This window comes from Eublepharis macularius, chromosome 8 (genome assembly GCF_028583425.1).
Source record: "Eublepharis macularius isolate TG4126 chromosome 8, MPM_Emac_v1.0, whole genome shotgun sequence".
In the NCBI taxonomy this organism is placed as follows: domain Eukaryota; kingdom Metazoa; phylum Chordata; class Lepidosauria; order Squamata; family Eublepharidae; genus Eublepharis; species Eublepharis macularius.
In genome coordinates, this window is record NC_072797.1 from 28,149,679 (window position 1) to 28,163,788 (window position 14,110).

General features: G+C 40.4%; 1 protein-coding gene across 1 annotated transcript in view; it reads left to right on the forward strand.

The window, feature by feature from the left end:
- Positions 1 to 14,110, forward strand: part of PARP8 (poly(ADP-ribose) polymerase family member 8) — a 184,000-nt gene that overhangs the window by 132,099 nt on the left and 37,791 nt on the right. The window contains exons 11-14 of the mRNA XM_054986734.1: positions 709 to 834; positions 4,137 to 4,701; positions 7,338 to 7,391; positions 7,495 to 7,590. Of these exons, the coding sequence (XP_054842709.1) occupies positions 709 to 834; positions 4,137 to 4,701; positions 7,338 to 7,391; positions 7,495 to 7,590 (841 nt within the window). The remainder of the gene's footprint in view (positions 1 to 708; positions 835 to 4,136; positions 4,702 to 7,337; positions 7,392 to 7,494; positions 7,591 to 14,110) is intronic.

Sequence of the window (14,110 nt, forward strand, 5' to 3'; positions counted from 1 at the left end):
AGGAAAAGCTAAAAATGGGACATTTATATACCTCTTCCAGTAATTGGTGGGTTCAAGGCATACCCAACAAATTGTTAAGAAAATTCGGGCCATTCAGAATGCTGAAATTTGGTACATAGCTCATATCACACTAATTACTAGAAATGACTGAAAAGGAAAAATTCACAAGGCTGTAGCTATAATAGGGGGCAAAAGATATATTCCTGAAACTCAAAAGATATCCCTAAACTGCCCTGGAAGTTGAAATTTCATATGCAAATTCTAAAAGGCATATTGAATTCAAGAAAAGCTTTAAAAAGGAACATTTTTGTAGCTCAAAATTAAAACTTATAGCATGGAATACATAATTCAGGTAGCATTCCATCACAAAGAAAACCAAGATGCACATGAGAAGGATTGTCCCATTGCTTTTTCAGATTTAGGTCAATGGGAATGACCATGATTCAGTGGCAGAGTACCTGCTTTGTACGCAGAAGGTCCCAGGTTCAATCCTTGGCATCTCCAGTTGAAAGGATCAGGCAGGATATGATGGGAAAGATCTACTTGATGCCCTGGAGACCCTCTGCCACTCAGAATAGAAAATGCAGACCTTGATAAACCAATGGTGTGGCATGTGTTCATGTGGAGGAGGCACTGTGTTTATGTATACATACATACATAAGAGAGGTGTGTGCAGATAATAAAAGGTGTCTATATTTTTATTTGCAGGATCATGCAAACATTTGTTACGCGGCAATGGAAAAATGGCAAAGAAAAATCAAACAGTACGCACAACAAAAAAATCTCTGAAAAAAAGGTGAAATCTCCTCTGCACATCTTTTCTACACTGCGCAGGTAAGAGTCATATCAAGCAACAGTGGTAGCTCTAAGAAACACTGGAAACTCTGTTGTTTTACCATAGAGTTTCCAGCCATTGCTAGAGGTACCATGTTGCTTCTGGGTTTTCGCAAAAGTGACTTCATCATGCATGTGACACTGGTACATTTTTAATTTTTTCCCCCTCTGTGAGCGGTTGGAGCAGTAGCAGGCAACAGACGCTTAGGGTGAGGTATCCCCTACCCCAAACGGGGGCTTGGCAGGTCTAGCTAGGTTGTTGGCAGTTGATCCCAGTCTGAGCCTCAAGCGAACGGACCCTATGAATGGAAGAAGGAAGAATTGAAGCCTGAAGTGCATAAAGGAGAATATACTACTCTGTAAGAGGCGCACAGTCAGAAAATCAGTATTTATAACAGGCCTGGACAATCCAGAGGCTTTATACTACCTGCCAGTTGCAGGAGCTGATGCTGCACATTCCTGTTCCTTTTTGCATGCAAAAAAGGCCCTGAAGCCTGAATACCTCACTACTTTTAACTCAAAGAATATGTTCTTGATCAGGAGTCCCCAATGTTTTTGAAACTGTGGGCACCTTTGGAATTCTGACACAAGGTTGTGGGCTCTAGTACAAAATGACTGCCAGAAGAGGTGGAGCCAACCACAAAGTGGCAGCCAGAAGAGGTGGAGCCAATCTAGGAATCCCATTCCCCTGGTGAGGGCAGGGGATCCCCTGATCCCAACTTCTGCCCCCGCCCCCCACCACTTAACTAGCTTGCAAGGGACAAAGGTGTGGAGAATGAGCCTGCAAGCCCCGCAGCGCACTCCTGCGTGCTCCAGAGCACTTCTTTTTCCACACCATGAATGACATCATTCCCAGAGTGACAAGGAAGTGAAGGTCCCTGCATGGGGGCAATTTAATAGAAATTGGCCCCCAATACTATTTTGGGGACTTATTTTTTCAAATCGACACTGCATGTGACCCTCCACTTCTGCATTGTGCCAGGAACGACTTCATTCTTCCAGCATGTGCCCCCCACAACCCCACCCCCCATTCCCCAGTTTGGGCCCTGGTATACCTGGCAACCCTAAGCCAATCACAAAATGTGAGTTAATGAGGTCATGCTGAACTCTAATAGTAACTCTTTAAAATTTCAGGCAGAAGTTCTGTTTAACAGGATGCCTTTTAAAATATTGTTCAAAAATATTTTCTTGCATATACCTTCAGCCATGCACTGAAGATTCTTGGGCTGTGATGGCAGCTGCTACCAAAGCAACTTTTAAAAAATCTGAACAGCCAATCACATCTCTAACTGTAATCAGAATCCCTGTTGGGCAAAAGCCCCACCCACTTCCTAAAAACACTTGGCATGCACCAGGAAAGATGTCTGAAGGCGCCATGGCACCCTCAAGCTCCACAAGCTTGTAGATCCTGCGTTTTCCCATTCTGGCCTCAGGGTCCCCGACAATAACAAACGTAAGGGGGCAGGGCAGTGAAGACAGAGTAATTTGCAAGCAAAGAGCAGGAAGTGGGTTAAGTATACTTACCAATGCCACTTCCTGGTTTATTCTTCTACAGCTGATTTTCTTTTTAAAAGACAACTTTTGAGCATGGTTGTGCACATTTCCATGTATTGTGGAAGTTAGTGCCTAAAGGTATCTGTGTGTAAACTGATGTTTAATTTATGTCCTTTCTGAAGGACAGTTTAGTAGTTGGTCTAGCTTATGGTACTGAAAGTTGTCACTGAGTTTTAATGTATATAATGCTTCAATGTTTATCTTGCTTTTGTGACACCCTCCCCCCGCCCGCAAAGGGCACGTACTTATGTATACACGCACATACGTATGTATGTATTTCATTTATACTCTGTCTTTCTCAGTGGGATGCAAAGCAGCTTACATTTTATCTTCACAAAAACCCTATGAGATAGCTTAGACTGCAAGGGTGTTACTGGCCCAAGGTCACCCAAGTAGCTTCCATGACAGAGTGGGGATTCACCCCCATTTTTCTCAAATTTTAATCTGACACTCTCTATCACACTACACAAATATAGCATAAAAGAATTATTCTATTGATTTTTCAGAGGTTTCACACATAGTAAATTCCTTGGGTTCCCATCACAACAGATCATTCATTCTACATCCTGCAGAGATTTCCTGGTGCCCTATGGAGATTAACATCACTGTAGATGTGGTGGGTATTGTGAAACGCACCTTTAATTTTTCAGTTGCAGCTAATAAGAGCCCGTCATTAGATATGGTACCATCTGTCTGCCCGGCCTGTCAGAAGATTTCACATAACCAAGAACTAATAATTTAGAAATCCTAAATTAAATCTCCAAGGTAACATTTGCACATATCTCAGTTTCTTTTACAATGTACAGAGATTATAGTGCATGATGTGCAAAACTGCTTATTTATTGTTTTGTGGACTCATTTTAAAAAATAAATAAATAATGTTTCTCTAGCAATTTTTATTTCTATATATATAATATTTCTTCATACTGAACATAATTAACTTGTAGGATTCACTGCCACAGAATGTAATGATGACCATGAGATTAGATGGTTTTAAAAGCAAGAATGGACAAGTTCATGATTGCCATTCAGTTCCTTCCACTAACAGAGGAACCCTTACTCTGAAAGAGCAAGGCTCCTTCTACCAGAGCAAGGTTCCTCACATAGTAGAAGGGAATCTTAGAAGCCAACCCTGTTTAAGTAAACAATATATCTGCTACTGAACTATAGTCTCAAACTATCTGGGGTTTGGCTTGACATTAAAAGCACAACATACTCAGAGCAAAACTACATGAGACAAAATACACGAGAACACTCAAGCGAACTACGCTGGGAAGCGTAGTTGGAATTTCATCTCTCTCTACAGAGCCGGCAAAGATCACTCCTCAGAGGGTTTGTTAATTTCACCTCTCTCTACAGATCATTCCTCAGAGGGTTTGTTAATAATTGACAGAGCCTTCAGGGAGGCAGAGAGGAGAAACAGGCTAGAGACTCATGATTGGATCGTGAACCGTTTGTATGGTGGAAATTGTCGGTATGATGGAAATGCCATAGCAACCATTGTCATTATTAGTTTACAGTATACTCTTGCCATTTGCGGATTTGTGAATTACTTCTTCACTTCTTCATGGTTCATGGTCCAATCACAAGATGCAGTCTCTGTTTTTACTCTCCCTGGGCCATCATCATAATCGCTGTATGCAGAATTTTGGAGGACTTGTACAGAACCTATGTTCCGTTGGCAGATCTCACGGGACATTGTTGACAACTTTATATTCTAATGAACTTTTTTCCTGTTTATTATTCAGGTCGCCGAGTTATCCTCCACCAGGCTATGGGAAAAACAAATCGAAACTGAAACCAGAACAAGACGGCATTTCAAAAACCCACAAACTGCTGAGAAGGACTTGCTCTAGTACGGTTAAAGCTGAGGACACGTGTGTCACAAAATCTCACAGAACCTTTGGTCGCTCATTGAGTAGCGACCCCAGAGCTGAACACACGATGACCATCAAATCGCACAAACTGTTGAACCATGCTTGCTCAGCAACCATCAAGCAAGACGAGTGCATCACGTTAAAGCCCCACAAATTGCTGAGTAGACCAGGTTCTGGGGATACTCGGTGTGAGCACAACAGTACTTTGAAGCCCCACAAACTTTTAAGCAGGTCTTATTCTAGTAACCTTAGGATGGATGAATTGGATGGGCTGAAGAACCACAAGTTACTCAGCAAGTCTTACTCCAGTGCCCCCAAGTCATCTAAAACGGAGCTTTTCAAAGAACCCACCATAGCAGAGGGCAGGAGGCTCTCTCTTACCTCAGGGCTTATTGGTATCTTAACACCATCTTCATCTTCACCATCCCAATCCACTGTGCGTAATGAGTTTTATCCTGTGAGCTTTCTTTTTTCTTCCCCCATTTTTCCCCCCTGAAATGCTAAAACGTTTGCAGAAATGCTGACAGACTTTGGTAAAGTCATGAAAATCTACCTTCATTCATAGACAGTACTTGTACATTGAGCCCCCAGAGTAAGCCTACTACTGTAGTAGAATTGACTTTGAGCTGTTGATTGAATAGCAAAAGCATGCCAGCTGTTTCGTACTTTGGTGTTAACCCTATTCACCACATTGAATTGCTGTCATGGAATTCATTCTTGAAAATATATTGCATGATATTCTGAGGCATAATCTGAAGGTTGTGAATTTAGCAGTGTATTTTTGTGATTTGGCAGTAGAAGATAGTCATTTATTACTGTTCTCTATGCCAGTCAGTGAATGGTTAGAGATTTCCTTAGGAAATTCTTCAATACTGTATATGAAGTCAATGTCTATAAGATAATAGTTTTATCTCATCTAGTATATAAATATTTAATTTGAAATTTAATTGAAAATACAGCCAGGCCTACTGCACCAATAAAATACAACTGTGTGAACATTAGAAATACAAAATAACACCGTGCTATGTGATACACAATACAGAGTTTACTTGTAACGGTGCTTAATTGTCTAATACAAAATATGCAGGCAGATATACAACCACAAACCAAAATAATTCACAATATACAGAAAATATTCACACACACAACCTACACATCCAGTTTTAGCATGCATTTCAATGCCAAGTTTGTTGAGGAACAGAAAGAATATGCACTTCTGCAAAAGGGGCATACTATTAAATTGAAAAGCTACACCAATTCACCTTGTTAAACGTGACTCTGAGGAAGGCATGCTAAAACCGTGCATAGGTCGTGTGTTCATCAACAGAAATACTGAAAATTGAAGACTGATGTGGAGAGAATAGTCCATAGCACAGTGTTATTTGGTAGGCCTACTGCACCAGCAGTCATTACTTTTTTTCTCTCATGGTGCATTCTGGGTATATCTTCTAAGGAACAATAAGATTAGTATTTAAAGAATGCCACGGAGAATAATGGTAAATCTTTGGTTAAAAGTATGGCACAGCTCTTTTTCAAACAAGGGTAAGGAAATTATCATGGAAGAAACTCGACCATTGGCTTCATGTTGAGACCATCAAGAACTGGTAATTTAAAATCTTCATGCACCAAGTCCTTAGTGGTTATGGTGATAGTAGATTTGCCACCAGGCAATTTAGACTGTTATCGGTGACAGAGCAACGATATAAAGCCAGTTCTTCCTGCTTCTAGTCCAACACTTTATCCACTACATGATGATGGTTCTTATGTACTAAAATGTCAAGGATGTAATAGGGAAATGATATTTACATAAGCCTGCTTTGAATGATGGTTTGGAGACTGGATTTGGTACAACATCCAGTAATCTCAACAAAAAGAGTGTGGTTTCAGGATCCATGTTATAGATTCAATACTTTTCTAGGTACAATTCTATGTCCTAGAAAAACATCTTCTAGAGTTTCTCCCATTGCAGTCTTTCATATGAATTTAGGGATTATTTCATCTGTGTATTAAATTTCAGTGGAAGGAAAACTATAGAGTGCCATTCATGGTGGTACGTGCACAGTTGTTTTAAAGTGATTAATCAAATTGGATCTCTGAAATATAATATGTTCTCTTATGGTAATATCTGATAAAAATGGCTTCAAATTCTTTGAGCTGTATTTATGTGAGTTTTGAGTTTCATATCAAAATGTGGCTCTTCAGTAAGCAGGAAAACTTTTGATGAAGAACTAAGAAAATGACACAGTAACTGAAAGTGTCTCTGAGCGCTAATAAAAGCAAAGAAAAGGCTTTGCAGAAATCCTCAAAGACTGGTAGAACTTTAGTATAGAATCCAGAGTGGGGGGAATCTTGGGGAACGTCTCCTCCAAAAAAAACACAAACCCCAAGACTGAGTGTAAAAGAACTGTGCGATCCCTGAGTTTCTCTGACCAAGCTTGGGAAAGCTTTCCAACTCCACTGAGCTAAAGCTTCTAGTCCCTTTGTAAGTTCACTTCAAACAGCAAGCTGTGCATACAATTCAGCTCCATGAACACTGATTGCATCTTTGCTGTGGGCATAAAAAAATACGTTACATTTTTATGCCAGTAACTTTTAAATCAGTGCAACTTGAGGGGTGGGGTTGCATGGGTTACAGAGATTAATATATCCAGTGCTATCATATAATTAGTTAAGATATTGATTCAGTTTCTGCAGTATTGTCTTTTCTGATTGGCAGCTGCTGCCAGGGAGATATCTTTCCCAGCCTGTCACCCTGACATCTATTTACTGGAGATGCCAGTGATTGAATCTGGGGCGGCTTTCCTTTTTTAGAATACAGATTGTTCTGCTGTAAAGGAAGAGCTGTACAACTTTCTGTTACTCATACACATTTATAGGAGCCAGTAAAACAATATGGCTTTATCTTGAATGCTCTCGATTCAAACGGAATTGTGTTCCAGATGAGAAAAACATGGCAATTTCTTGCTTTCATATAAAAAGCCAAACTTATTTTCACTGAAGACTCCTCAAACACTTCTGATTATACTACTCACCCTGATGTTATTTCTACTCTTTGTTTTTTTTTTTAAACAGCCAAATTATGGTGCAAAATCCATTCCAGTAAGGGACCATGGCTTTCTTGTGCAGGTAGGATAGACTGCTTCATCTGTTTCATAAATCTGGAGAAGGTGGAACTGTTTGTTAATTATTTTAAAGCAGATTGTATTATCCTGTTCTTTGTTGTTCTCAGACAATTGAGTTTGCTGAGCAACGGATCCCTGTATTGAACGAATACTGTGTGGTTTGTGATGAACCACATGTGTTTCAGAATGGGCCAATGCTGAGGGTAAGTTAGTTTTTTGTTTTTTTGTTGGGTATGAAATGTTTTGTTGTATACCCTTTAAGTCAGCATTTGTAATAGAACTCTGAGAAAAGGAGTTAGTGCAGAAACCGCAAAAAATCTTGTGGCATTTATTGTGGCGTTGTTAAGCTTTCGGGAGCCCCATTTCATCAGATATGTGAAAAGTCATCCAGTTCATGAAAACTTATGCCACTAATAAATATGTTACTCTTTGAGGTGCCACAAGAGTTTTCTTATTTTAGCAGCAAATAGTTATTGAAGAGTATGAGTTGAATCCAAAGTAGCTCCTTATCAGGAGCAAGGCATGTCCCCTTACACAGGTAACAGTCCACAGTTTATGTGAAGTTCTCCCTTGACAGACTCCACACTCCATCCCTTGGAGTGTGCCACAGAAACAGGATGCCACAGAAACAGCTTTTGGTGGGAGAGGAATCATTTAGGAGGCAGGGGGAGATGGGAGAGATTTGTTCTGGAAGCTCTTCTCCTGGCTGTCTGGATCCAGTCCATCACCTTTAGTAAAGCCCTACATGATCTGGTAGCTGTATACTGTGGAGAGCTCTTCTCACAGTCACACAATACAATCCTCTCTCAGTATAATCTTTATACTGATTTTGAGGAAGGAACTTTGGTCACAGTCCTGTTTGTTAGGCAAAACTGATGTTGAATAGGATTGGGGCCATTTCTGTGGCAGTGGATATGGGGCCTGTTCTCATTTTTCTGTTGGTCTTAATTTTTCTTAATTATCCTGCAATCTAATGTGGGATTACTTCAGTCTAAACGCTCTGATTTCAACAGGGTTACACTAGGGTAACTACATGAAATTGCACTGTTAATTTCTTAATAAATATGCTGTTTTATGGTTGCTTTTATTCATTATAATTGCTAGTAGATGTGGATTTTATAATTTCTAGTACATGTGGATGTTTACTGATTTATTGTGAGCCAGGCAGGAAAGGCAGGATAGATAATATAATATTTTTCTGGGATATCTGTGACAAAGTGAAATCTTTTTTTAAAAAAAAATTCAGGGCCCCTATATGCACCCTTCCTCAAGAGATCTTTGTATAAAGAAATGCCAAATATCTTGTTTAGGAGTTTTTAGGAGTTATCCAGCCATAAGACTGCAAACAGAACTTTTGACATCATTAATTTTTTTAAATAACATTTTTATTAAAGAATTGTATACAACTAATTAATTACAATACATAACCAAACAAAAATACTATTTGAAGTATATTATCTCAACTCCTTGTAGAGAGTCTACATTGCACATTCAACCTAACTTTTAATTAACATTAGATATTGATAACGCAGTGCTATTGCTGATCCTGTATTTAAACTACATTCTTTTCCCCCTTTACTTTACTTTACAGCACAATCATTACTTAATGCTATAATACAATCAAAATTTTCCTCTTGGCCCGGTAATCAGCAAACTCCACCCCTATATCTCTACTGGGAGAGGCTGCCTCAGAAATATTTATCATTTTGCCAGCTCGGTAGGCTCTCACAATTAAAGGCATCACCCCCTCCTCCAATTTTAGCAAAGTAGCTAGCCAGGATGCCATGAAATGGAAAGTCCTGTTGCTGCTTCAGCGTTTGGTAAAAAACCATGAAATTTCAATTTTTTATCTCTTAAATGAGAATCCAATATCATGATTTTTTTTCTCTAGACCAACCATCTTGAGAAATTATTCCAATCTTTTTTTCCACGCCGGCAACTTTCTTTATAGCTTCTACCGCTTTTTGAGCAGTTTGCTTATGCTGAGTCTCTCCATTTCATCCATACGATGAACTAAAGGGGTTGTCATATCCATCATATCTTGTTTTCATTCTTGACGCTGTTTCTCCAAGGCTTCTAGTAGAAATGTTGTCATTAGGAGAGGGCCTGCAGTATTTATGTCTCCATGGCTTGACGGGGCTGTGGAGGTACTGGCGGCTTCTGCCGAAGCGAAAAAATCCTCTAATGAAGAAACTCTCCCAATATTCTTTGGTTTCTGCTTAGCCTTAGAAGCCTTGGGTGGCATTTTCCAAGACTAATTTGTTTCAAAATAGTAAGTTAAAGCTATTTTAAGAGCAAGAGACCTGGGAGCAGCAGATAATGGCTTCTGCTCGGCAAGCCATCGAAACCACGGCCCCCTTGTTTTGACATCATAAATAAATACAGAATAGGTGTTTATGCTCTCTCAGCCCCACCCACTTCGCAGTGTGATTGTTGCGGGGATAATAATAGCATACTTTGTAAACCGCTCTGAGAGAACATTAAGTTTTCCTGAAGGGCGATAAATAAATCGAATGTTGGTTGTTGTGGGTTTTCCGGGCTGTATTGCCGGCAATACAGCCCGGAAAACCCACAACAACCATCGTTCTCCGGCCGTGAAAGCCTTCGACAATACAAATCGAATGTTGTTGTTGTTAATTAGTGTTAATACAGGGCTTTTCTTAAGTGTGGCACCAAATTTGATGAGACACAGAAACTCCATGATCAGATCTTTCCAAAGCTTTTAAAATTAAAATGGTAGCTGTGTAAGCTTCAGTTTGGATCAGGGGACTGTTAACCTTTTCACAATATTAATTTAAATGGTTCATCGGTACAAGACTGCAGATCTTCCTATTAGCCAATGGATCTTCCCAGCTATCCAAATCCACTTGTACATTCTTGCTCATTGCTGCTTTAAGTGATCTCTTCTTGGTGGTAATCAGGGCCGGGCCTACAGCACTTCTAGTGCCTGAGAAGTATTACTGTAGGATGGAAACCCTCTACCAGGCTGCTACTGCTGCTCCATTCAGAGATGGAGTTACATCAAGAAACCTAGCAGCTGCCTCAATGGGTTGTGCTCTTGGAGCAACTGACAAAACTTGTTGTACAGGAACAAAACCATTGCACACAGGCTACTCCAACTCTATCTGAAATTGGCCTGTGATGGTAACCACTAGGCATGCAGGCCTTCCCCCTTATCAACTGCCCATCAGCCATGGCAGCTAGGAATATCAGCATGTCCTGCCACTTCTGCCTCTTGCTCTCAGGTCGCCTGGGTCACCTGCTACATTCTGAACAATCATGTTCCTGAGGTCCAAGATTCTGTGGTAGGAAAAAAGAGCCAGAACAGCTGAGCTGCCTCTTCATTCTCCCTTCAGATAAACAGCTTCAAAGGATTCAAAGGAATCCCAGAACAACAATGAAGAAGATTAAAAATTGAAGTCAACTCAAGACCATCTACAGCTTGACCTAAACAAACTGCTAGTGAGGAATTGATTTTCTGCATTTCCCGCCCCCAATAAATATATAACAGATACGAGCTTGAAAAAAAGAGGTGGGGGAGGGAGAATGAAAGGCATGCAATTTGCCATTTAAAAGATAGCTTAGCTGAAATTGTGGCATGAATTAAATTAAGGAGAAGAGCAACATTCAAGTCCAGTAAAACCTTAAAGACCAAGATGCTCTCCAAGGTATAAGCTTTTGAGAGTCAAGCCGTTCTACTGCAAACCAACATGGTTAACCACCTGAAACTATTAAAGAGAAGGTTTCTCTGGACAAGCCTTATTCCTGGGCTGTCATTCCCACAGATGTCCTCCATAAATCCTAGGATACCAGTTCTGGGTGTCCCAGATCTTAGTCCAACACTCTAACTGCTATACCACACTGGCTGGCTGTCCACCATCCTCGTTCTCCGCTTCAGGCAACAAAATTTCTGCCTGTTAGGTGCTGTCATGATTCAGCTAAAAACCCACAGGAGGGGTGGGCTGCTTAATCCTATTTCCACTTGAATTTCTGCTCAAAACTGGACCTCCCTCCACACACAGAAATTAATTTACGCCAGTTGTTAGAAAATAATCTGGTAGGGGAATAACTTTGAGTGGAAATACAACTTGGGGGGAAAGTAGCAAGTAACCACTTCTCTCTCCTCTTCCATTCCGAGTCTCCTTTTCCTCTACTCAAACTGACAGTATCTGAAGCTGTTTTTCATTTAAAAGATACCTCTTGGGAGACTTTTGTACTCACCTACCCTGGAATGTCTAGTTTGATGTGGCCACTTTTTCAATGCTTCTTGCTGGGAGCAGGAAACCTTGCAACACACTAATGTCACATCATGTGTTTTGCACAAATAAATGGGACTGGATGAGAGGGGAAGAATTTACTTCTGTGCGCATTCGTGTTTAGTCCTGGTCTGCATCTGCTCATTCGATGGGATGATGTCTCAGTAGCAGAAAATCTGCTTTGCATACAGAAGTTCCTAGATTCAATCCTTTGCGTCTCCATTTGGAAAAAGGATAAAGTAGCAGGTGATGTGGAAGTCTTTTTCATGAGACCCTGGAGATCTATTGACAGAGTAGACAACCATAACCTTGAGATTGATAAACCAAAGATTTGTATCGGTATAAGGCAGCTTCACGTGTTTTGTATGACTTCAGGAAGAAGAATTTCATTATTAGTACATAAAATTAGTATCTTTTAACCTATGTAGCAAGATATCCCTTGCACTAAGGAATGATTTCTTTCAACTCACCCATTGAAAGCCCTGCTATGTTCTTCCTTTACCTTTACCCTCTGCCTTCTGAGTTTTTCAAAATTATTGCCATGTCTTTTTAAAAAAAAATTCTGAAGGATTGGAAGCTTGAAAAATGAAAACTCTAATTCTCACAATACTCAATTCTGTATCAACTTCTGTGATGGCAGAATTTATGTAGCCTTGATTTTATCCTGAAAAGCAGAAGCATCACAACTAACTTGATTTTATCATTAAGAGTGGTGGTGGAGAGTGCCCTCAAGTCATAACTGACTTATGGTGACTCCTGGTGGAGTTTTCATGGCAAGAGACTAACAGAGGTGGTTTGTCATTGCCTGCCTCTGCAATCCCTGTCTTTGTTGGAGGTCTCCCATCCAATTACTAACCAAGGCTGACCCTGCTTAGCTTCTGAGATCTGGTGAGATCAGGCTCACCTGGGCTATCCAGGTCAGGGTATCATTTAATGTATCTATTGCTTTTTTACTAGCTCTGTTACAGATTATAACTCAAGCTCATTGATTTCAAGAGATGTAGTAAATTCCTCTGAGCTTGGCTGAGCTATTTGCCCAAAAAATCAGCAATAAACACAATTTATTCTGAGCTCAGTTCTGAACTTTTGAGTATCTCATAAAGACATTCCTGCCTCTTCCTCTTCTCTCCCTACTTGTCTCCCCCCACCCATACTGAATGTGGCAGTGGTGCCAGCTGCTTCTAAGAAAGTTGCCACCGCCAGCCATTTGACAGGCAGGCAACAAATGTTTCTCCAAAAGTACCCTTCGGGGCAGCTGTTTACTTCAATTGGCTGTGATAAAATATAGGACTTTTATGTTCTATATGTTTTCACCTTGTTGGGAGCGCAAGTAGAGCTCCCAGTAAGGTCATTTCAGCTAGGAAAAATGGTATGAAGGACGCTTAAACCCCTTTCCGCTGTGCCATGGTCCTGATCCAAATCCACATACCTGATTTTTAAAAAAACCAAAAAACAGGGCGAGCCATACACAGAACTCCCAAATATCTCCAATTTGGTCCTAACGTGTTTAGCATTATTGAAGTCCTCTAAAAGGAGAAGTGGCTGCCTCTGGCAGGGCTACAAATGACTCTCACTGAGAAATTCTGACCTTTCCACTTTGATATTTCACGGTCACTGATTGCAACGGATAAACTGCTTAACAGTTGGCAGTCACTGTGTCCTATTCCTGGCACAAGTTGCATGTTTGTTCTTCAGTATTGTCATGGGGAGCCCATCCAAGTCAAAAGTTGACAATCTGGATTGTCGCTCAGTAAAGACAAATGGGGTTTGGCCTCAGACCAGCACATCTCCACTGTAATTCAATTGTTAACTTGGCCATATACATTCGGATTTTGGAGGTAAGTTTAGTTTTGGGGGAGGGGAGAAGGTAAGGGACAGAACAAATGTTTTGGACCTCTCTAGACACCAGGGTTGAGCAAAGCAGTTGGGCTCCTGTTCTCCGATTATGACCAGGGAGCTGATTTTTCAGTTGGTTAACTTGTTTCTGGCTACTCAGGAGGCTGCTTCCACAATTTCCTTTCTAACAGTATAGCACAATCACGTTTTCATTCATGCATGTTCTTACACAGCTCAATGGAGATTTGCTCCTTTTCCTTGCTGCTCTAGTGTTCTATTTGGCAGGCTGTTGTTTAAATTGACAGCTCAATCAATCACAAATCATATCAAGCAGTCATAAATAAACGCTGTGCTTAAAATGAAAATCTTACCATTCGGTGTTCTTTAATGGTTGCCCATCTGTTTGGATTGGCAACATTTCAGGGCATGCAAATACTCAATGCAAACCTGTTTGGCATCAAAATGATCAAACCTGGTGATTGGCTCCTGTCTGATAGATACGAAGTTCAACTGTCAACATTCATGGCATCTCTAGTAAACCACAAAGTTATTAATGAATCTTTCCTAGTTTGAAAGTTAATGAGCAGGTGCATGCATGTGCAGTAAGATGACACACATAAATGAGAAGTCC